The sequence below is a fragment of the Gracilinanus agilis genome, chromosome 5 (assembly GCF_016433145.1).
Source record: "Gracilinanus agilis isolate LMUSP501 chromosome 5, AgileGrace, whole genome shotgun sequence".
Classification (NCBI taxonomy): Eukaryota; Metazoa; Chordata; class Mammalia; order Didelphimorphia; family Didelphidae; genus Gracilinanus; species Gracilinanus agilis.
In genome coordinates, this window is record NC_058134.1 from 295,546,748 (window position 1) to 295,571,044 (window position 24,297).

General features: G+C 41.5%; 1 protein-coding gene across 1 annotated transcript; it reads left to right on the plus strand.

Annotated features, from left to right (window-relative positions):
* Window positions 1–118: 118 nt before the first annotated feature.
* Window positions 119–22,893, plus strand: ENDOU (endonuclease, poly(U) specific). Its single transcript, XM_044678656.1, has 10 exons — window positions 119–173; window positions 6,243–6,365; window positions 11,906–11,971; window positions 12,599–12,733; window positions 12,914–13,085; window positions 14,750–14,949; window positions 18,933–19,046; window positions 19,925–20,031; window positions 22,430–22,572; window positions 22,773–22,893. Exons 1-10 carry the CDS (start codon window positions 119–121, stop codon window positions 22,891–22,893), a joined length of 1,236 nt encoding a protein of 411 aa, XP_044534591.1.
* Window positions 22,894–24,297: the final 1,404 nt, after the last annotated feature.

Here is a 24,297-nt window from a genome sequence, read left to right on the forward strand (position 1 = left end):
CCACAAGCCCTGAGCCTTTAAAAGGCTCAGTCCAGAAGATAGGCTTGTTTAGAATTTGTGGAATTTCCTCCGGAACAAGAAGAGCCTACCAGTCACTAGTCCCCTGTGCCTTTGCATCATGGGGACCAGGGACCTCCTCTTCTTGGTCCTCATCTGCAGACTAGCCTGGGCTGGTGAGTATATGGGAAAAGGGGAGAATGTAATGCATATAAGTGGTGTTTTAGAAGAAGAAAAGCACTGGGGAGCTTGGGAAAATATTGAGGGCAAGGGAGGACGTAGTTCTGACCTAAAGCCAGCCTCCTCCCTCTGATTATCTTTTTAAACTCCTTTGTTGGTCTCAAGGTATTGGATGCCTCTGTGAATTGAATTATCATAAAGGAGAATTGTACTATTGCAAAACAAAATGCTTTGGTTCCATTGAATTATTAGTGACCCAGAATGACATATCTTATGTTATTATGAGCTGGGCAGTGTGATGCTGTGACTCCTGTATTTGAGATGTTTGGTCAATCTTGGTAATTACCCCACATTGACTTTTATGTCAGTGATGGGGCAGGGAGCCTGAAAATTCTCCAGATTAGTCTCAGTAAAATAGGCGGCTTGTGTGGTAACCTGTAGAGTGTCTCCTTAGTAAAGCCAAAGGGCTAGAGAATATGGCTGAGACTGGAGGCGCAAACAGTTGGAAGAACTTGCCTCAAGCCGGGTGTAAGAGAGGAGAGGCTGCTTAAAAAAAGAAGCTCAATAGCCCTGGGCACTCTTTGAATCTTCCAACTACAACAGCTTGTCTGATTGGTAGATAGCAATAAACTCATCAAGGGAGCACAGGCAGAATGCTGAGGAGGAGCTCCCCCTTCCAAATTTGGGATGCTGTTATCTCCCAAAGAGAGAACAACTATTGCTGACTTCTTCCCATTCCTCCCCAATTTACCTTTCTCTTTAAGGAGAAGGGCTTTGTTCTTCCGGGATGTGGACAAAGAGACTTTGGATGAGGGCAAGGTAGGACCCTAGTCAACCTAACACTGGATGGGATTCTTGGTCTCCCTTCTCTTACCACTACCGGGAACTAAGCATCTCTCGAGCCTGAACAAAGCTCTAAGATGCAAAAATGTTCATGCCTATCCCCTGGGAGAAAGTGTGTTGTGAATGCTTGGCTAAGAAACTAATACTTTGAAGTAGAAGGAGAGGAGGTTGGAGCCTTATGTCGAGGAAGGAGTGGGTCTTCCTGTGTAAAGGAAGAGGAGAGCAGCTTTTCCTCCCTTTAGCCCATGGATCTTGTTCACTCTCCTGTAGAAGGAAGAAAAAAGCAGAGCTCCAGACGTAAAGCCTGAGATGCTTTTTCTATGGGAGTTGAGAGGAACTATGTGCTCCTGTTGTGGGATTTATATGAGCATCTCAAGGACTTCCCATATGTCAGTGGGAAAAGAGTCTCCATCTCTACTGTCAGAATTGTGTGTGTGTGTGTGTGTGTAAGTCAGTGTTACCCCAGCAATGTCTACACTGCCAACTTGTGTGTTTCATTTGTGTACTGGTTTTGAAGAAAATTTTGAGAAACTATTTTTGAGGGAATTTGGATGGAAACTTAAGATCTTCAAAACTGATCGGTTGTTCCTATGGAAACAGTAACCAGGATCTCCACTCGGTCTATTTATCAAGCAATCAGAGGGTAAACATGACTTGTCAAGAGTCACACAGCTAGTAAGTATCTAAAGATGGATTTGAATTCGGGTCTTCCTGACTCCAGGTCTAATGCTCTTAACCAATGAGCCACAGCTGCCTCAGACTTAGCGAAGGATCAGCCTAAGGAAATAGGAAAGATAATAAGGTTAAATGGAAAGATTAAATGTGTCATCAGAGAGAGAAGGGAAGAAGAATTGAGACCAAGAGAAAGACAGATAGACCAACACATATATACAGCCAAATAAAGAGGATGACAGACGGAAAAAAGGAGGAAGGTGGGGCAGTGATTCATGTGTCTCATCTAATAAGTCTGACAGACACAGAATGAGGTAGATGCTGAGTGGAAGAATTAAGAGTGGATTAGTCAGATTGATTAGTTTGTGTAATCCATGTCCCTAAGATGGCAAGGGGAGGGTCTTCAACCCCATCATCCCCTCCCATTTCCAAAGACTGACTAACTTTAAAGTCAAAGGTCACAACAAAAAATGTGAAGAGCCAGCTGATACAGAGGATCCTCCTGGGCACCAAACAGAATTGTGTTTCTAGGACCAAAAAACAATTCCATTTGCTCCAATGGAGGCTTCCCTAAAACATGCCAGTTGGAAAGCTAGCATTTATATCCTACTTTAAGATTTGCTTATCCTGGACACCCAATTTTTCCCATTTCTCTCTTGCTTGGGTTCTGGTTATGCTCCTGGTGCTAAGCTGATTGGCAGGCTTTACCTTTTCTTAAATATTCCCCCTTCAGGTTTCTGGATTTGGACCACAAGGGATGACCAATTTTAACGATCAGGGGGTATCTTCCAGACGTGAAACTCCTAAGGGAGAAATAATTTGAGGTCCAAATCATGTTCTAGGGAAAAGTCACTTGTATCATCAGGCTGCTTTCACAGATCCTTTATCAATTCTGCCTTCCCTTATATTCCAATATTTCTTTACAAAATTCTTGGGACCCTGGGCCCAACAATTCCGGGATGTAGATGGTGGTGCGCTGGTCAGTGTTTGACAACCAGTACTCTGAAAGTACTCATGACTCTTCTAAGTTTAAACTTCATGAATAATATTTTCTCCACCATCTTCTTAAATTTAGACAATCAACAAAATAGTAAACAGCCTTGATTTTGAGGTGTTTGCCGATTTCTTTGGGCTTAACGCTCCTACTGAAAACTTAGCAGCCAGTTCTCCAGAGCCAGGATGAACAGGCTCTAGGGCATTCCTAGACAGAGAAGTTAAAGTTGCCTTTTTTTTTTTCTTTCAGCTAGATAAACATGTTTAAAAATGGGTCTGAAGAATACAAAGTAGTGCTACTGGATTTGGGGTATGAAATGGGATCTCCAATTGATAAAACACTTCCAGACAATTTGCTTATTTTATACATTATCAGTGGCGTGGAGTATCCAAGTGCCACTAAAACATTAAACATTTTAACCTAGCTGGAATTTGAACTGTAATTCCTAACCTAAAACAAGTTTCAAATTAAATTCCAAAGCTAACTCCTCATGCAAACCTTGCTGTTAAATAACTCCCAATCCAAAAAAATATAAAACAGATTTTATTCAAATTTCTAGCCGTATCAATGACCTTCAACGCTTAACCCTAATCTAAGGCTAGTGGTTCCCCACCTTTTTGAACACTAATTTTGAACAATTTTACAAGTAAATAGTTGGATTAATACCGCATATTCTGTTAAAGCTAAACGGAAACCAAAAGGATGATGCTCAGAGCACGTATGAATTCCTGGACCCCTTGCGATGATCCTGAAGTCCCCCAAGAAGTTTGCAGCCCACAACTGAACCTTAACCCTGAACCTGGCTTCAATAGCTAAGACTTACCCCATACCCTAACCCTAAACATAATCCAAACCTCATTTCAACATTGTGTTCACAAACTGGGAACTACCTGTTCAATCCTCCTATAACATATTATATTCTGTTTTCATTATTGATTTTATTTTATTTTTTTAATTTTTTTTTTCTGTCCTGAAGTCAGTACTGTGTATTGGCTTCAATGCAGACGAGTGGTAAGGTTGGGCAATGGGGGTCAAGTGACTTGCCCAGGGTCACCCAGCTGGGAAGTGTCTGAGGTCAAATTTGAACCCAGGACCTCCCGTCTCAAGGCTTGGCTCTCAATCCGCTGAGCTACCCAGCTACCCCCTCATCAGTGATTTTAAAGGTGATCTTAAACTATCCCCTAATCATGTTATTAACATTAGTTCTAGGACAGCTAGCTAGCATAGGGGATAGAGCACTAGCCTTGGAATTGGGAGGACTTAAGTTTAAATCTCACCTCAGACACTTCCTAACTGTGTTACCCTGAGCAAGCCACTGAACCCTAATAGCCTAGCCTTTACTGCTCTTTTACCTTAGAATCTATAATTCTTATTGCTTCTAAGACCGAAGGCAATTGGTACTTAGTATTGATTTTAAGAGGAAGGTAAGAGTTAAAAAAAAATTAGTCCCAATCTCTACCATATTTAAACATTTAATCAAACTCCAATTCTAATAATTGTCTTTATTTCAAATCCAGTTCTAACTCAAATCATCATCAAAATTCACATCTAACTGAGTCACTAAGCTTAGTTAATCTCTATGCCAACAGTAACTTTTCACATCAACCTTAACCTATAGTCCTAACTTTCACAATAACAAGAACAAAAATCCAAGAGCCTAACTCTTAATCCTAGCTGTACGGATAATCTTAACCCTAATTCTAGACCTTACTCTGACATTTGCACAGAGCGAATTAAAATTAAACCACCAGTTTAACTATAGCCCTGCCCCTATGGCAGGTGCTAACTTATATGAAGATGACGGTGGTGACCCACCTTCCTTAGTGGATCCTGATTAGTTCCTTTTCCCAGGTGTGGTCATGGATTTCTGCCTCGATACATTACTTTTTTTTTTTTTTTAAACTCTTACTTTCTACTGGAGAATCGCTATTAAGTATTGATTCCAAGACAGAAGGGTGGCAAGGGCTAGGCAATTGGAATTAAGTGACTTATGGAGAGTCACACAGCTAGAAAGTATCTGAGTCAGGAAGTGATCCCAGGTCCTCCTGACTCCAGGCCTGGCATATCCACTGCCCCTCATCTCCTTAAATTCAAGGTTCTTAAGTGACTTCAAACACCAATGAGCTCTGTGACCCCAGGCAAATCACTTAACCCTTTTTGCCTCAGCTTCCTCATCCGTAAAACTGAACTGTAGAAGGAAATAACAAAGCCCTCCAGAATCTTTGCCGAGAAAATCCCAAATAGGGTCCCAAAGAGTTGGACCCAATGGATATGACCGAACGACAAAAAGAGAAGATGTGCCCGCTCTGGGGACTCTACCCCACACAGGCTAATCAGAAAGCCTATAAATGATAATGCTGCCTTCCTACTAGTTTGAGTTGCGTGCAAACGTCATCACTGTAGGAGATGTACTTTCCAAGAAGAACATGATCTCTATAGTCACGGCATCTCGGGGAACGAGGCAGCATAATTATCACTCATTTGCACATGAACAAAACAAGCTTCATGCCTATGCCTCGGATGCCCTGAGTAGTGGGAATAGGAATTAAACCCGTGCCCTCCAACACCAAAGGAGTGGACTGTCCACTTCAACACAGCTGCTTGCATGCAAACCCTTTTTGTTTGTTTTTTAAACACTTTCTGTCTTAGTAACAACTAAGAAGGGCAAGGTCTAGGCCGGGGGTCGGCAACGTATGGCTCCTGAGCCATATCCGGCTCTTTTGAGGGCCAGATGTGGCTCTTTCTGCAGGAGCCATAAAGTCCATTTTTTTTTTCAGGTGCTGTCACAGGAGCGGCACTGTGAGCACTGCACGGCTCTCACGAAATGACATTTTAAAAAATGTGGCGTTTATGGCTCTCACGGCCAAAAAGGTTGCCGACCCCTGCTCTAGGCAAACGCAGTTAAGTGGCTTGTGCAGAGTCACGCTGAAAGGAAGGGTCTGAGGCCGGATTTGAACTGCTTGTGTGCAATCCAAACTCTGGCTACTCACTGAATCCTAGCTCAGACTTGGACTTGAGCCTTAACCCTGGCTGCAAACTATAAGATTTATCCCATCCCCTAATCCTAATCCAAACTCCTCCTTGGCACTAACCCAATTTCAGCATTAATCCTAGCCCCAACTCTAACATGGACCTTAAACAAGAGTGGGACGGAGATAGGAAAAAGACAAATGGAATGGGATTTATATTTTACGCCCAGAGGAGACGGGAAGGAGGTTGTGGAAGGAATGGAAGAGGCAGAAGAGAGAGGAATAAAGACAAAAAGAGGGCATGGTGAGATGAAATAGAAAGGATAGGACAAAGGGGTGGAGGAGAAGACGCAGGCAAGCTGGCGCTGATATAAAGAAGCCCTAAAATGGCTAGGAGGGCCATGTAATAAAGAAGAGGGAAAGTATCCTCTGAGCAGGGACGTTTGAATTTTTTTGAATGTTGGGGCCATTTTCCTTGTTGTCTCTGAACCTTTCTTGGAGTCCCCCAGAGCTTGCTGGTGTGGAATCCTGCTCCTTTGAGAATGGAGACACCATAAGGCTGACCTCGTGTCTCTTGCTGCCAAAAGGGACAATGGAATCATGTGCGCATCGCTGTGGAGAGCCACTGAACAAGGCAGCTGACTGCCAGTGCAACCACCAGTGTGAGCAACACAAGGACTGCTGCGAGGACTACGAGAAACTGTGTACAAGTGAGTGGCTCTGCAGGGCGCCCGGGGGCGCGTGCCAAGGTCTTAGCATGTCCTCCCTGTCTAGAGGGACTCATTCTGACTTAGTCTTTTGGGTGGAGGGGGCCGGCCCTGAGTCAGAGTATGTGCCGTCAGGAACAGGAATGTGACGATCATGGGAGGAGGCTCTCTGTCTAACCCAGATACATAAAAATCAGAATCACTTCCCTCTATTCTGGTCCGGAGTCAAGAGCTCAGCGTCCACCCGCTTTGGGTCAAGTGTCCCATCTTTGATTTACTAGACAGAAAATGAAATGGGGACGTGTTCTTGATTTCCCCTCCCATCCTTCATCAGGCTGGTAGTTTGAAGTACAGGCAGTACCCTTTCATTTTATTCCAAAAATTCAGTGCTAGATCAGTTATTTAGAAGTTGGGACACATATTCTTGTAGAAGTAAGTTTACATGTAGGTTGTGTTGCCAGGGCAGCCCCAAAAAGTCCTTGTAACCCCAAATCTAGCTAAACTATAGCTATGAATAATTTTTCAAGAATGTCTGTTGCATAAAGCAAGATACACCTGTGGAATTATTTAATTGTAAACATAAGGAGGAAACAATTTAAAATGATGTGATATGTTTTTATTTCTGTCTGTCTAGGCTATTATAGTAGCCCTCTAACTGGTCCTCCTGCCTTCCTATGCTCTCTCCAAATCATCTTTCATACTCTATTCTGTTCTATTCTTTTTCATTCCTCTCTTTAAATATTTAATTTTTCCCAATTACATATAAAAAATTTTAACATTTTTTTTAATTTTTGAGTTCCAAATTCTCTCTCTTCCTCTCCTCCCTCACTGAGAAGACAAGCATTTTGACATAAATAGGTAATAACATGTGCAATAATGCAAAACATTTCCAAAGCTCTTCATTTCTCTGATCATGGCACTCTTCCACCCAAAAATGTTCAATAATTCTGTGTTGTCATGCCATTTAATAATAATAATAACTAATATTTATACAGCTTTTACTCTGTTTCAGGTTCTATGCTAAGTGATCTACAAATCTGATCTCATTGGAACCTCACAACAGTCCTGGGAGGGAGATACTATTATTACCCTCATGTTACAGATGAGGAAACTGAACTAAACAGAGATTAAGTGACTTGTCCAGAGTCACACAGCCAATAAGTATCTGGGGTAAAATTTGAACTCAGGTCTTCCTGATATCAGGCCAGCATTTTGCCTCTTTAGCTGCCCCTAAGTAGATCAGAGAGATATGCTGGACGACCATGGTGTTAAAAGCCTTTCAGCATGGTCTACTGCACACAGAATTAGACTTGGAGTCAGGAGGCCTGGCTTTGGATGGATAGCTGAGTGACCATGAACAAAGGCACCCCTTGCTTCAAGTTTCCTATCTGTAAAATGGGGATAATACTTCTTGTAATACCTACTTATGGGGTTTCTGTGAGGCTCAAATGAGAAAATGTTTTTAAAATATGTTATCAATAACTGCAATCTGTCTCCATTCTTTTTTCTAGTCTTATCTCCTATTAATCCCCTTCATGGAGAATAGTGGCCTAGTCAGACTGGACGACTCTCCATTTCTTCTTTTCATCCTGCTTTTGTTCACACAGTACATCATTTCTGGGATGTTCATTTCTTTCCTCTCTGTAATTTGAAGCTTTAGTCTTTCATGAAGACCCAACCCAGATGCTCCATCTTCCATGAAACTTTCCCTTACTCTCCTCCCTCCACTCCCAGATAAAAAGGGATCTTTATCTCCTCAAATTTCTCCCAGGACAGTCTCCTAGCAACTCTAAGACCCTTCATCCCAATTCTCATCCCAATCTCATTCTCACAGACAAACCAAGTGCCCTAGAATAAAGCTTGCTAAATCTCCTCTTAGGGTTCTTATCAGTACCTCTCAGAGGTTGAGAGTGGGGTGGATCTTCTCCAATGCCTTTGGCTCCAGCCCCCTATTCCTATGTCTTCTCCCTGATATCAATTCCCAGCAACTTAGAGACCCAGTTTCAGTTAAATAATGAACAACAAAAGGATATCTTCTGGGAGCAGCTCAGTAGATAAATAGCCAGGACTGGAGAGGGGAGATCCTGGATTCAAATCTGGCCTCAGATACTTCCTAGCTGTGTGACTCTGGGCAGGAAGTTTAACCCCTAATGCCTAGCCCCTATTGCCCTTCTGCCTTAGAACCAATATATAGTGTTGATTCTAAGATGGAAGGTAAGGTTTTAAAAAAGGAAGGGGTAGGGGGAATTTCTGCTTAGAAGATATAACCAAAACAGAAGTAAAGACCATTGCTCTTACCCTAACACTTGAGGAAACACACTCCTTTATGCCACCTGAGCCTGGAGGGAGTAAGATTGAACTTAATGCAGTTCCTAGAAAATTTTGTCTCACCAAAATCAATTCAAAAAGTAGAATAGCCAGCCAATGGATGGATGGATGGATGGGTGGATGGATGGATGGATGGATGGATGGATGGATGGATGGATGGATGGATGGATGGATGGATGGATGGGTGGGTGGATGGATGGATGGATGGATGGATGGATGGATGGATGGGTAGATGGATGGATGGATGACTAACTCTCTCTCTCTCTCTCTCTCTCTCTCTCTCTCTCTCTCTCTCTTGCCTTTGATCAGCTCTGGGCCAAACAGTCCATTCAGGACTACAAAATCTGGCATGGATTCCAAATCCTGAACTTCTGGTGGCTTGCCTTTCTGACCTTTCAAAGCTCAGAAAGTTGTAGCTGTCTCATATACTTCTTCACCTAAAATCAGGGAAGATCAAAGCAAAGAACAGAGACTTATCTTTACAGGCTATATGCCATTCCAGCATATTTCTTTCACCAGCAGCCAGGCATGAAAGGCTTGTTTTTGCCAGTTAGTGCCTTTTGAATGGGCCCTTGTTCTGGTTCAGCAGCCAATCAAAAATCCATCTCTTCTCATGGTCCAAAAGGCATTCTTTCATTCTTTTTATGGAGGGAAAAAATATAACTTTGTTTTCTGTGTGTGTGTGTGTGTGTGTGTGTGTGTGTGTGTGTGTTTATAGGCAATCATTTAGCCTTTCAGTGTTTCAAGTAACTCATAGACCATAACTCATAACTTGGGCAACAGAAAAAGTTGTATACATACATTAGAGGATAATTTCTATGCCAGTTATTTCTCTACATTAATGAAATCACAGAGCTAGGCCAAAATATGCTTTTTAAAATGGTAGCTAACATTTGCATAAAAATTTAAGGTTCCCACGGTGCTTTATAAAATAAAATAAAAAATTTAAGTCCATCTCTTTGAACCAGTTAGGTAATATCAGCTTATGTTCCCAAGTCCATTGAAGGGACTTCATCAATTCTACATATGGGGTATGCTCATTAGGACTGAGCTTGCCCAGTCTCCTGCTATACTTGTATAACTTGTCTTGTAAAATTTGTATAACGTTTCCCTCCCTTATTGTAGTCTTAATTCCTTGATGGTAGGATCTGGGCTGTATGTATCTTTATGTTCTACTGTCTAGCACAATGCTCTTATATATGAGAAGTGTCTAAAAACAGTTAAGGCAGATACAAAACTTTTTTTTTTAGATTCCCTGGACATGGCACATGTTCACACAGGCAGGCCAGCTACCTCCAACCTACACTTTCAGGTTGAGGTCCTTGAGGAATGACTACCATCAGGGACCCATTCCTACTGGTATAGCTCATAAATTCTTCCCTTACCAAGCAGCTAAAAGACTCAGTTAGCCCAAAGTAATGGCATTTACTAAAACAACATCACAATATTAGCTACAAAACATTTCCTCAAACATGTGACCAGGATTACACATCTCTTCCTTTCTCTCCTTGTGAAATCCCCATGAAGGTCCCCACCCTCAGCAGAATTTCTGCTGGACAGTTTACTCAGCTGATTTTCCAGGGTCTACTCCCTTCTGACTCTCAATTGCCAGAGCTAGCTCTCTCTTGAGTCCTTAGCTGGCTCTTTACTGTTATTTTCTTTGGAGATGCGTGAACACTACCTCCGTGACTGTGTCACTACAGAGCATCTGCATCTCCACTTCATCCTGGATGTGGTGTCTCCTGGGGCAAGGAGCTCAGCTGCAAGATGCCCTTGGCTATTGGAGCCAAAGGAGAGAGGAAGTACCTCTCTGGGACTCCCTATTCCCTGGAATGGGGAAAAGGTTACTTACTTCTTGCTTGGACTCTCTTAAAGTTTCAAACTCATTCTCTGGCTAGAACTATTTATAGGTCACCAAGGATGGGGCCAGTTTTTAGCCAGACAACAAAAAAACTATCTCTAAAGCTGAATATAGTATCTTGCAAATGACTGAAACTATCGCTCACTATATCTCATTCAAACTAACTTTCCTACTGTTTCTAATTCTCCCACCAAGGCTGAAAAAAAATAAAATCCAGAAGAAAAAAGATACAAACCCTAGCCTATTACATTTAAGAGAAGTACCAACTTTTAATTCAAAGAAGAGAGTGTAAGTTAGGCACCACAAATCATTTACCTCTCAGGCTATGGAGAGATTTAAGCACAGCATTCCTTCTTTTGAGGAGGATCTCATAGCTGTGATAAAAAAAAAAGCTAGAGAAGATATGCAGGAATTTTGATCCAACCTGGATTGATTTTGAATATCTTCTAGATGAGTTACTAACTAAAAGGGAAAAGGATAAAGTTATCGAGCTTACCAGAGAGGAGTGGGGTGCAGCTCACTGGCCTGAGAATGACTCTCATTGAGATGTTAACGATGAAAAAGACTATGAAAAATTATGACATGCTACAAAAGCAGTTCTGAATGAAATGAGAGCACATTCAGATAGACGTTGTACCTGGACAAAATTTGAAAATTTAAAGCAAGAGACAGGAGAAAATCCCTCTTGGATTTCATGGACAAACTTATAGAACTGGGAGGAAGATACATATACATTGAGTTAACAAGAGAAAGAGACATTAGACAACTGAGAAGACAATTTGTAAAAAACTGTTGCAAAGTAGTCAAGGACTATTTCAAAACCAGTTGCCTTAACTGGCTGGATATGGACCTTGATGAATTAAGGAGAGTGGTAGTTTATGTTTATAATGGGCATGAAATGAAAGATTTTGATGATAGTGATTTAGTGGATGCATTAAGAAAGGAGATAAAAACATTGAAAAGAAAAATTGATAAACTTGAAAAAGGTGATACAAGTTTTGGAGAAGCTATGGCTCCAGTGCGAGAATATACAACCCAAAGAGAATATACAAACCAGAGATCAATGTGCTACTTGTGTGGGAAAAAAAGAGAAAATAAGAAAAACTCTTTTAACAATTTCAAAAAATAAGAAATTTTGTTTTCTAGTGGGTATGGTTACATATAACATATTCTGGCTCATTTCAATGATTCATCCTCTCATATTTCCCACTGCTTTTATCATTCTTCTCCTTTTAAAATTCTCTAATATTTGGTAGTCATACCCAGCCCCTTACCTTTATATATAATGGAACTAGACTATTCTTGATAAGGAATAGGATTCTTTTTTTTTTCATTTTGCCTTTCTGCCTTTTAGGTCAAGAAGAGCCCAAAGCAATGGAGGTAGAGACAGAATGGGAAGAAGAAGCAGACCCAGCCAGCAGTAGGTTTCTTTATTTCTCTAAAAGTTTAGAAATCCCAAATCTCTGAACCTTGATACTAAGGATGTAGAAACCTACTAGAAAAGAAAAGGGAGAAAGCTAAGGGCTAGTAAGAAATTAAAGAGGGAAGTAGAAAAGGAGGTTGTATTATTTGTAATAACATTATCAAATTTGGATGAGGCCAGAATGAGCTAGAGGGGATCACCAAAGATATGCCGCTGGGCAAAGTGTTAGTGGGTCCTGGCCTCCAGAGACCTGAAATGAAACAAAGGACAGAGCCAGAATAAGAATTCTAGAGTTAGATTCCAGGAAGTTTCATATAGAGTCAATGAGGCATTCATTAATATATTACTGAAAGGAGAGAAGCAAAGGAGAGGAGCATCAGGAAAAGCCATTAGACATCAAGACTAACTATGAAGACTGTGAAGGGTCTGAGCAAAATTTGAGTAGTGTTTTTTTTCCTAGAGACCTTTAAGAAGAAACAATTCCACTTGCCTTTTTCTTTCTTATGTCAAGTTGTGAGAGGGAAGGGACAAAATGACTTCTAGTCTGGTTCATGAGACCAAAATCAGCTTGGTTTTGTTGGGATGACCTGTAAACTACTAACCATTGCCACCTTGTCCTTTCAGATCTTTATATGGCACCTAATTCTTGCCATGGCCGTTGTCATGAAGCTTTTGACAAACACCACCCATGCCACTGCAATTCAAAGTGTCAGAATTTTGGGAACTGCTGTGAAGATTATGAAAGTCTGTGTGCTCATGGTAAGCCCTTCCATGACCACTCCATGACATACAGTATCCGAAAAGAAAGAAGAATGTCAGCTCTTCCATGCCTCTTCTTCTTGCTTTTTTGGTGGTACCCCAGGGAGAGTAAGCAGAGAGGTCTGCCTCTTTGAACTTCTCCCTGGAGCTCTTCCACATTCCACATTTCATTCCTTCTAGATGGTTTCTCCCGAAGGAGTGATGCCATCACCAAGGATGAACTCCTGACTATCTCAGAAAAGATCTACAAGGCAGACACCAACAAAGCTAGAAAGGAAGATATCATTATCAATAGCCAGAACCGTATCTCCCCCTCTGAAACAAATGACCAAGTGGATCGATGCCCTGAGCCGTAAGTCTTCCCCCTTCTCCAGACTTTTTTTTCTTTCTGCTTTTTCCCGTTCCTATTACTTTTGAGTCTAACTCAATCCCTAAATCTCCAAGTCTTTCACCTAAGAAGCAGAAAAGTAACATGAATTTGAAAGAAGGGGAAGGTATTTAATGTGTGACCTAAAGGAGGTTGTGAAGAATATAAAGGAAAGCAAGAGTGTCTTGTAGCTGGAGAGATTGTAATTAGATAGCTAACAGGTTTTCTTATTGACTTGAGTGGTGAAACATAATAAAAGATAACTGAGGCAGGATGGAAGAAACCACCAGAGATGTAGGATTGTCTGGAATGAGTGTAGAACCTTCCTAGTGGCTAAGTGAAAGGCAGAATGACCTGGGAAGAGAGGGAGAGCTACTAGCCCCAGGAAATCTGATGGAAAAAAGCATGTAGGATTTAGGACTCAGCTTCTCCCCCCCATTTCCCCTCTCTCCTTCCTAGGTAACTTCTGAGTCAGTCTTTGCCCTTCTTGGCAGATCTTTGCCCTTTCTTTTCAATGGTCTGAAGACAATCTCTGCACCAGAGCAGGGGCTCTGACTTAGTAGTAAAATAAATGCACTTGGTCAGTTCTAGCTGTTCTCAAAAGTTCTTGGCTTGTCAGTCCCTATTGATGAATCAGGGGGAACCAGGAAGTAGATGGGAAAGTAAATGTCCAATTTGTAAACCTTGGCTATGTAAGATCAAGCTCCAGTTATTCAGATTACTGAATCCAAAAGGGAAAGGTGGGAGGCACGAATGGAATTCATGGTAGTAAAATCTGGTAAACACCACAACGTATCAAGGCAAACACACTACAGTAGGGAGAAGTAGCCTTTCAGGGAATGATAATTTATGTCCATTGATTTCCTTTGCAGGACCGAATATAGTGTATCATATTTTGTATGTAATCTATTATAGTGGGGGTTTTGGTAGCCTGATAACTTGTCAAAAAATGAAGATGCTCCAAGGCAGAAGGATAGAGGTAGAATGCCTTAAGTGCTTGAATCTGTGAGAGGAAGGCAGTGTCCAGTGATTCCCTGGGGCTCTTCCACAGGTCTATTTAAAAGTTTCAGGAAGTTGCCTCTGGAATAGTGTTAGTTTCTGAGTAGATGGAAACTAGCCTGGGTGTGGTGAAGGAAGGAACATGGACCAAAGCCTAGTGTTTGTGTCCAGTATTGGAAAGTTTGTTAGTTCCTTCAGAGAGAACGTTAAGAGGAATGAATGAACTCTTGGGTGAGGGTGAGAGGCATGGGAGAGATAATAATAATAATTATTATAAAATAATGAAAGCTAGAGAGTGTAGAGCTGGTATGCCCTGGCTATTTGCTGAGCCACTGAACTGGAGAGGAGTCACATTTGTGGAAGTCTGAGTTAGGACCACAACACTCTTCCTCCCATATATACACATAGAAAAGCAATAATCAGATTTAACCTTATGCCATAATTCTGAATTCCATGTTTTCTGTGTACTCTTTAGGATATTTAAAGAGGAGAGTCTGGGTAGAGAGATGAAATATGACTGAGAGCATGAGTCTTGTATGCATGTCTCTAAGAGATGGCTCATGGTTCCAAGCTCCTTATTTCTCTGCCTTAGGATCATAATTTTTGTTCTGCCATGGAACCCAATTCCAATTTCTCTTAATGTTACTCAGGCTCTACAGCTATGTAAATGAAGAACTCTTCTCCAAACCAACCTATGCTGCATTCATCAATCTACTCAATAACTACCACCGGGTAACAGGTCAGGGGGAACACTTCAGTTCTCAGCAACTTGAAGAACAGGACACTTTTCTTCGAGAGATAATGAAGACGGCAGTCATGAAGGAACTTTATGGCTTCCTTCATCAAAAAAGTGAGTGAACCCCTTTGTTAGGTGGGAGAGAGCATCTGGAGAGGGAATGGGGAAGGGTTATGAGAGAGCATGGGGATCCTCAAAGCCCCTGAACTCTAGCAAAGATCTAGGGGAGAGGGTCAAAGAGAACATGGAGAATGGAAGAATGACTATATCCTAGAGAGCTGAGAAATTGTCTGTTTTTCAGAATCTTCAATAATCAGTATGTTCTTCGTCCATTAGAATGTAAACTACTTGGGTAGAGATTGTCTTTTTGTGCTTTTTGGTGTGTGCTTGTATATGTATATTCTTAGAACAGTGCTTGGAGCATAATAATAGGTCTCTCTCTCTCTGTCACTCTCTCTGTCTCTCTCTCTGTCTCTCTCTCTGTCTCTCTCTCTGTCTCTGTCTCTCTCTCTCTCTGTCTCTCTCTCTCTCTCTCTCTTTCTCTCTCTCTCTCTCTAACATAACCACCTTCTTTCACTGTTAATGTGTGGCAAAACTCCAAAGCAAGAGTCACTAGTGTCCATTGCTAGCTCCTAAACTCTTCCTCTTGTTGACTTGGAAAAAACTCAGAACTATAAAATTGTCAGAAAAGCTACTTTTTAATTAAGGACAGGGGTCACAGGGATGAGGTAGGCCTCTACTCAGAGCGGCCCATGCCTACACAAAGTCTGAGGATTGAACTTCTGGGCCCTGGCCCCTGGGAGTGCTAGATGATGACTCCAAGGAACAAAAGAAATTGGGACCGGAAAAGATGATTGACATTACCATACTGACTACAATCAAGCTTAGGAAAGGATGCTAGGGTGTAAGAGAAGGATGGTCCCTGCCCAGGTGTGTCTTCCTGGGAAAGGGTCTCTGATACAATGGGGAAGACTACCTAAGACAAAAGGGTATTACTACTAGCCAGAGATTCCCTTCAGAGTGGATTCTCTAGGAACAGGGAACAAGTACAAGCTTTGGGGACTCCAACTCACAAACTAATCCTAAAACTTGGGGTTCATTAGATCCCACCAGGCCACAAGTTTGGGGTCTCTAGATACCATGTCGACACCCTCCAAGCCTATCAATGAAATTCTATAGCCTTATCAACTGAGAATACAGTCTGGAAGGTCAAAATTACTTAAAGAGGGCTGACTTGGGAGGTGGAGTATTTAACTAAATCCCAAAGAATCTGATGAAGAAAAGGATGTCTTTTTTCCTGCCAGGTTCCCTCCTTCTAGGTTGCTCCCCAGAGTCCCTAGTCTTCCTGAAGAATCCTTTAACTGACTTAGAACTGATTTGTTGACGACTGTCAACACCACATTTAGCCAGCTTGTCCTTGACTTGACTTACTAACCTCCCTTACTAACCAACCAGGGAGCTGTTTTACCATTCTACTAGAGATGCTCTAATTTGCTTTTACTGGGAAACTGGTGGGGTGAGGGGGCAGCAATTTCAAAAAGCAACAAAGACGCAGGAAGGAAACTCCTACACAGTACAGGTTCCTGATACAAACTAAGCCTAATCAAGCCAAAGGTATTTTTGGTTGGCACAACTTCTTGGCTTGGTAGACTGTCTTCTTACTCTAAATGAGAAGTCTATTTCCATTTCCCTGTTCTTTCCTGTTTCTTTTTGTCTCAAAATAACAAGCTCATTAGCCATTACTTATCTAGATACTCCTGCCTCTGAGAGTTGTCTCCTCCACTATTATGGTAAGGTAGTACCCAGGCCCACTCTGAGTGGTTGCCATCAGGACAATGGACATCCACTTTTCCTTCCACTTTGATGGGTTCCATTTTTAAGGAACTAATTTCACTTATTAACTGCCTGGTATGGAAGAAGAAAAGGATGGGAATAAGCATTTATATGGTACCTACTATGTGCCAGGCACTATACTAAGCACTTTAACAATATTATTTCATTTGATTTTCACAACTACTCTGTGAGGTAGATGCTATAGTTATCCCTTATTGAGATTGAGGCAAGTATTAGCTAAGTATCTGAGACTGGATTTGAACTCAGGTTTTTGCTGACTCTTGGAACAGCAGTCTATTCACCAGCCACCTCGTGGTTTTAGTCCATGTACTTTATTTTTTTGAGACTGTTTTTCTTATCTGTAAAAATAGGGATAAAATTATTTATACTACCTATCTTATGGGGTTGTTGCAAAAAAAAAAGTAGTATATCAACCTTAGAATGCTATTAAATATCAGTTATCATTATTTCTTGGTCTGGACTTGTGATTTCATCTGTTGTTCGGAACTCTTGATAGAACAACTCTTTTTACTGAGGCATATTGGAAATTTGTAATTTACAGTCTCTTAAAAGACTTACTTTCTGTCTTAGTATCAATTCTAAGACAAAAAAAAAAGGTAAGGGCTAGGCAAATGGGGTTAAGTGACTTGCCCAAAGCCACATAAATAGTGTGTGGGTGAAAGTGAAGGTAGGATGGGAGAAAGGAGAGAGGAAGGTAGAGGAAGGGAAAGGAAGGTAGCAGTACCCAGCCCCAGGAGGGGGATACTGACCAGAGCCCTCAAATGAATGATCAGAGAGCAACTTTAGGGTTTGAATAGCTAGATTTTATTTTAATTAGAAAGGGAAAGGTCTAGGAAAAAACTAGGAGGTAGGAAGAAAGGGGAAAAGGGTCCAAGAGAGAGATCAGGGTCTCAGGGTAGGGAGAGCCCAGCCAGCCTTGAGAGTGGGAAAAGGCACCAAACTTTCCCTTTTATACTTTCCTTGATGCCTCCCCCCAAAGGAAGTGGGAGCTGTCAGGGGAAGTTGTAGCAGAGAGGGTTCTGGGAGATGTAGTCTTCCAGGGCTTACAATAATTTCAAATGACACAATAGGAAGTGTCTGAGATCACATTTGAACCCAGGTCCTCCCAACTTCAGACCTGGAGCTTTCTCCACTGTGCTACCCAGCTTCCTCTGTAATTTATAGTCTTAAAAAATTTCCTTAAGCTGAACCCAGGATCACACAGCTTGAACATGTTAGAGGCAAAACTTGAACCCAGGTCATCTGGATTCCAAGGCTGGACTTTCTTTGTCCACTCACTGTAGGACACTACTTGTCATTGTAATTGTTGTGATAAGGCAGCATGAATTTGTGGATAGTGATGGACATTAGAAGACCTTCAAATCCCACCATAGACACTCACTAGCTATATAATCTTATATAAATCACTTAACCTCCCTGTGCCTCTGTTTCTCCATCTATAATATAAGGAAGTTGGACTCAATGGTTTCTACAATCCCTTTCAGCTCTAAATCTATGATGCTGTTTATCATTCCACATTCTTGCTGAATATTGAATCTCTTTGTTCCTCTAGAATCCCAGAGTTCCTTTAATCCTGTTTGTTCTATGCCCAAGTATAGCCTGGGATTCACAGTTTGTTTTCAAACCAATCCATGTCTCTGAGGCAATCACTGTGAGGTTAAGAACTCCACTAAATTTCTGTGCTGGAAGCCTTTCTGGCCATTTGCTGGTCTCTACTCAGGTAGAATATGCTCTCCATAACCTTCATGGCTTTTAAATTGCCAGATTTTCAAACAGTGAAACTCTCATCTCCAGGAAGGGATTAGTCCCATACATACTTCTTAGCTCATGCATCTTCCTGACATTGTTCAGGTTTTTCTTCTGCTTGGAATATTTACTAAATCTCCACCCTGTCCCAGGCAAAATCCTACTATATTCTTCAAAGCCCATCCCATGTCCCACCTCCTTTATGACACCCTCCCACTATACTACCCCATATCATATAAATTAGAATAATGTAATATATTGTTTCATAATTTTATTGTGTATATTCATCTTCTCTCTTGAGTGGCAGAATCCATTTAGATATATCTTTCCTACTTTCGGTAAACTAAAATTATTTTGGCTATCTAGGATACTCTCCATTAATATTTGTTGCTTGACTGAACCCTTTAACATCTTAATGGTTTGAATCTGAGATCCTATTCTTTGACAACTAAGATCTGCCCCTATCAGTTCCCAGATGTCGATTTCCATTTCCCCAGACAGATACAGCTCAGAGCAAGAATTTGTCAGTGACCTGAAGAAGATGTGGTTTGGACTGTATTCCCGGGGCCATGATGAGGGGGACTCCAGTGGCTTTGAACATGTTTTCTCCGGTAAGACCATTCTGTGTGATGGTTAAGAGGGAGGAGGGTAGGAGACAACTTATTTCAATAAGGGTCTGAGGGACCCATCTGAGACCAGCAGATTAGAAACGGTGCCGATAGATGAGGCGTTTTTCTTGCACCCTTTTGTTTTCTCCCCTAACCAGTCCAAGCTAGAGGAGATCAGGGTGCCATTTCAAGGCGCAGTCTCTCATCTGGAAGAATCCAGTGGCATGAAGATTCTGAATATTAGGATTTCCGAACACGATTTCTTTTTTGTTTTTTTAATTATTTATTTACTTAGGCTATTTTTCCATGGTTACATGACTCATGATTTTTCCCATCCCTCTTCCTTCCCCCCTCCCTGAAATGACAAGCAGTTCCACTGGGTTATTCGTGTATCATTGCCGAACACTATTTCTAATGGGAGATTCTATAGGGAAGATTTGTTTCTGAACAGCATTCCAATCATTTTGGCATCTTTGCTTTCCACTTTATAAAAAGTGGCACGAGAGCCTGTGATTTTCTCCTCCCCTTGTTTACTCCACATTATCTATAGATTACCTAATGTCTATAGGTCCTAGCCTCATGATATAACCAGAGCTCCTGCCTTTGGAGAACTGGAGAAGGCCTATTTCAGGAGAAGGATTAATCTGAAAAACTCGAAGCCACTATAGATGAACACAAAGGAAGGATTTTCCTCAGTGTGTGGCATAGAAGATTCTGGGAAAGAAAGTCCAGGAAAACCATGAAGAAATTCCTATTTGTCTGAAATGGGAAGGGGAGAGGGAGCTCCTGGGATCCTGGCATTATCTATGAGGTCAGCAGAAGCCGATCTCAGTGGTGTCTCACGGGTGAATGATCAACCCTGAAATTTTTTATTGTTTTAGGTGAAGTGAAAAAGGGAAAAGTGTCAGGATTCCATAACTGGATCCGCTTCTACCTGCAGGAGAAGGAGGGTCTGGTTGACTATTACAGCCACAACTATGACGGGCCTGTAAGTCCTAATAACTATTCTTACAGATGGAAAAAACCTTACTGGGGGTCCTCGCTACCTCTCTTCATCCCTCCAATCTAGAGATGCCAAAGCTGTCATTGTTTCTCTATCAGCAGTTTGATACTGAGGATGGTAAATAAGCCTGATTGCCCTCATTATCTTGTCTACCTGAAAGAAGCCTTGGAGTGAGGTGCCCTGTGATGGGGAAAAAGGGAGAAAATTCGGAGGCACTTAGGGTGGTTCTCTTTGTTTCACTACAAAAGAATTTCATGGGACAACTGGAAATTATGTATTCAAAAAGCATTGACAGTTATTAAACACCTGCTGTATGCCAAACCCTATGCTAGGAGCTAGTTCAATACGATTCTGTATTCCTAGAGCTTACACTCTAGAACTCTAATAATTATCGATCAACCAATCAACAAACATTTATGAAGCATTTACTATAGGCACAGTGCTAGATGAATGCAAAAAGAGGCTAAAGACCCTCCCTGCCCTTAAGGAGCTTACCGTCTAATGGAGGAGTCGACATGCAAACAAACATATTCTAAGCAAAACTATACTATAAAATATTGGCTGGCATTACCAGGGGCATAAAAAGTGCCCTTTAGCTCTAAGGGAAAAGATCCCTCTGGCAGAGGAATAAAAGATGCTGGCACGTGGGTTGTGTTTTAAAGTATGGGTAGGAATTCAGCAAGTGAAGTCAGCAGGAGAACATTCCAGATATTGGGAACTATGTGAGCAAAAGAACAAAGGGGGAAATCAGGGCCTGTTCTGGGAGCTGAGAGGAGGCCAGTTTGACTGAAACATAGGCTTCAGGGAAGAGAGACTGCTTGAAAGGAACATTTCTTTAAACAAATGTTTTTTTTTTTTTTATTATTATCAACTTAATCACCAACAAAATACAAAATATACAAAGAAGACTGTGTATGAAATAATGAATTTCTATTTCTTATAGTTGGGATTAAGTGTCTATTAAATTAAACAAGACAGTATTTTTAAAAGTTCTACTTGCTTTTTATCTCTTTCTGAACTTTTTGTTTTCTTCTGGTTTTTTTTTTTTTTGTGTCTTGATGTTTTTTTTCTGTCCTCCCCCACCTGTTTTTGGTTTTTCTATCACTTCATACTAACTGCCTCTTCACCCTAAATATAAACTTTCCCTTGTAACAATTAAGTATGGTCAGGCAAAACAATTCACAGGCTTCATTCTGTATCTCTGTTCCATCAACTCTTTTTGCTTTATCATCAGTCTTCTGAAGCATTGATTGGGGATTGCACTGAGCAAACCTCTGAAATCTTTCAAAATTATTCTTTTATATTATTGTGCAAATTTTTTTTCCTAGTTCTGCTCATTTAAATTTTTTTTTTAAACCCCTCACCTTCCATCTTGGAGTCAATACTGTGTATTGGCTCCAAGGCAGAAGAGTGATAGGGGTAGGCAATGGGGGTCAAGTGACTTGCCCAGGGTCACACAGCTGGGAAGTGTCTGAGGCCAGATTTGAACCTAGGCCTGGCTCTCAATCCACTGAGCTACCCAGCTGCCCCCTGCTCATTTAATCCTAATCTACGAGTCTTTCAGAATTCCTCTGGATCCATCACCTTTATTATTTCTTTCAGCACAAGAATATTTAATTATATTCATATGCCACAATTTGCTCAGCCATTTTTCAGGTCCACCAAGAAAATGAATGGATTATCTTTTTCCTCCTGTTTTGTTCATTCTGCCATCACTGACTTTCCACCCTCCCCTGCCCCATCAGCTAGGAATGCCCAGGTTGACTCAAGTTTTGTCAAAGGGCATTCTTAAAATATCCCTGTGCTAGGATATCTTTGGGAAACAGTAGATTGTCTTCATTTTCTAAGTGTGGGCTTGAAAGGAAAATGCCAAATGCTCTTTCTCCTTTTTTTTTTTTTTTTTTTTTTAACCCTTGTACTTTGGTGTATTGCCTCATAGGTGGAAGATTGGTAAGGGTGGGCAATGGGGGTCAAGTGACTTGCCCGGGGTCACACAGCTGGGAAGTGGCTGATTTGAACCCAGGACCTCCCATCTCTAGGCCTGGCTCTCCATCCACTGAGCTACCCAGCTGCCCACTCTTTCTCCTTTGTACTAGAATTGCTTCATAGGCTGTGTAACTCCCTTCTTGGCTCTTGTTTAACAGGGTTGCCAGAGGGTGGAAATTGCCCTTATTGGACCATTACCAAATTTCAGAAATATTAACATTTCTCTAAGAAATGGTCTCTATAGGGACCAGCTCCCCCAGTCTTCGGCACTTAGTCGACTTGACCCGAAGCGTAGAATGATTACATCCCGTCACCTTCTTCCCCTGCTTTATAGAGCTCCAGTTGGCTGAGGCTGTCCTTCCCGCCAGCTCATGCTTTTGCCGTCTTCTCTCTCCAGTGGGACTCTTACCCCGACGTGCTAGGAATGCAATTCAACTGGGACGGCTACTTCAAAGAAGTGGGATCCGCCTTCATTGGCAGCAGTCCGGAGTTTGAGTTTGCTCTCTATTCTTTGTGCTTCATCAGCAGGCCTGGCGGTGTGTAAGTACTGGGCGAGCTGGGACTTTCGGAGCGGGCTTGGGGAGACCCGACGGTATTCCCAACCGCCAGAAAGAGAGGCAGGAGATGGGCTGCTGAGGCTCGATGCCCTCCTGCATTTCTTCGGGTCTCCGAGGCCCTGGGAGGGACCACGAGCTCTGCTGCTTCTGCCCCGGGTGACCTTGCGTGTCTTCTCCCTACAGGTGTCACTTGAGCCTCGGGGGGTACCCCCTGGCTATCCAAACCTATACCTGGGACAAGGTGACCTACGGAAATGGCAAGAAGTACATTGCTACAGCCTATATAGTATCTTCCACGAATTAGAGTTCTGGACAAGGAAAGAATGTGAGGTTCACTGGAGGTCTTCGGGAGCTGCGGTGCCGTCTGCCCTGGCCTAGAGATGCTCCGCAGGTATTATACACTGAACTATTTAGATGGAGTTTTCATCAGGAAAATGACTGTCAAAGAAGGTTCTCAAGCCTAGAAAAGCCCAAAAAGGAGAAAGAAGAAAGATTTAAATTGGGAAACGATCACAACAACCAATCCAGAGGAAGATAAAGTCCTCTAGCATTTCTGCAGTGAAGACTAGTGGATAAAATGTATGAGCAGAATATTGATAACTAGGTTTTTTTACACGAATATGTTATGGAACAACAGTCATAATAGCAATAATACACATGTCTAGACACTAGTCCATTCTACCATTACAGACCTCAAATATTTTGGAGAACTCAAAAACCATATTAGAACTAGATAATAAAATAATACCATATTATAAAGATGCTACCCACATTCAGAGGAAGGACTGCAGGAGAGGAAACATATAAGAAAAGCAACTGCTTGAACGCATGGGTCGGGGTGGACATGTCTGAGGGTGTAGACTCGAAACTACCACACCAATGCAACTACCAACAATTTGGAAATTGGTCTTGATCAAGGACACATGACAAAACTAGAGGAAATGCGCATCGGCCAAGGGTGGGGGGAGTGCGGGGGGGGGGGGTGAAGGGGATAAGAGGAGCATGAATCAGGTAACCATGTTAAAAATGTATATTAATAAATGTTAAAAAAAATAATACCATATTAGAACTAGATAATTATAAACAAAACGGTTGCCCACAATTACCTAGGTATTATACTAGACATAACAATCATTTAAGAACAGTATTTTTAATAATGTGAGCTACCCCAAATGTTCATAATCTCCAAACTCCATGAAATAAAACTTTTCACAATATGAAAGCCCACAGCAGAGGAGATTAAAATCATGCAGGGACAGGAGGAGAAACAAATGACCCCTGAGGCCGTCTCCATCTGTTATAAGAGGTGTACCAAGGATGCTTTCAGAGAGCCCGCGGAAGATGAGCCTACCTCCTAATACTTTTATTCGACTGTAATTAGCAGTTGTTTTGTATATCTGTGAAGTAGCCTGTAGAACAGCAACTAGAAAAGAAAAATAACAAGATACCAACTTGTCCCAGACTGTCTCTATTTGAACTTCCTCAAAAACAAATAAGAATGAGATGATAAAATAAAAATAATGTTACACTTATTGAGGTCCACCAAAAGTCATGTTGCTCTCTCACTAGAGGATCATATATGCTGAAAGACCTGTTAACATGCTTTTGGGTGAAACCGTATAGCTTGATATCATTCACTTATGTCAAGTGAGTAATAAGATGTTTTGGTTTAACTCCTTTTTAACTTGAAGGTGATTTTTAGTTCTAT

What these genes read in the sequence shown, in the direction of transcription:
- ENDOU (XM_044678656.1), top strand. Translation starts at nt 119, where the DNA reads ATGGGGACCAGGGACCTCCTCTTCTTGGTCCTCATCTGCAGACTAGCC. An exon ending in CTGCAGACTAGCCTGGGCTG is followed by an intron (nt 174 to 6,242) that starts GTGAGTATATGG and finishes TGCTGCCAAAAG; the next exon opens with GGACAATGGAATCATGTGCG. An exon ending in CTTTGAACATGTTTTCTCCG is followed by an intron (nt 19,047 to 19,924) that starts GTAAGACCATTC and finishes TTATTGTTTTAG; the next exon opens with GTGAAGTGAAAAAGGGAAAA.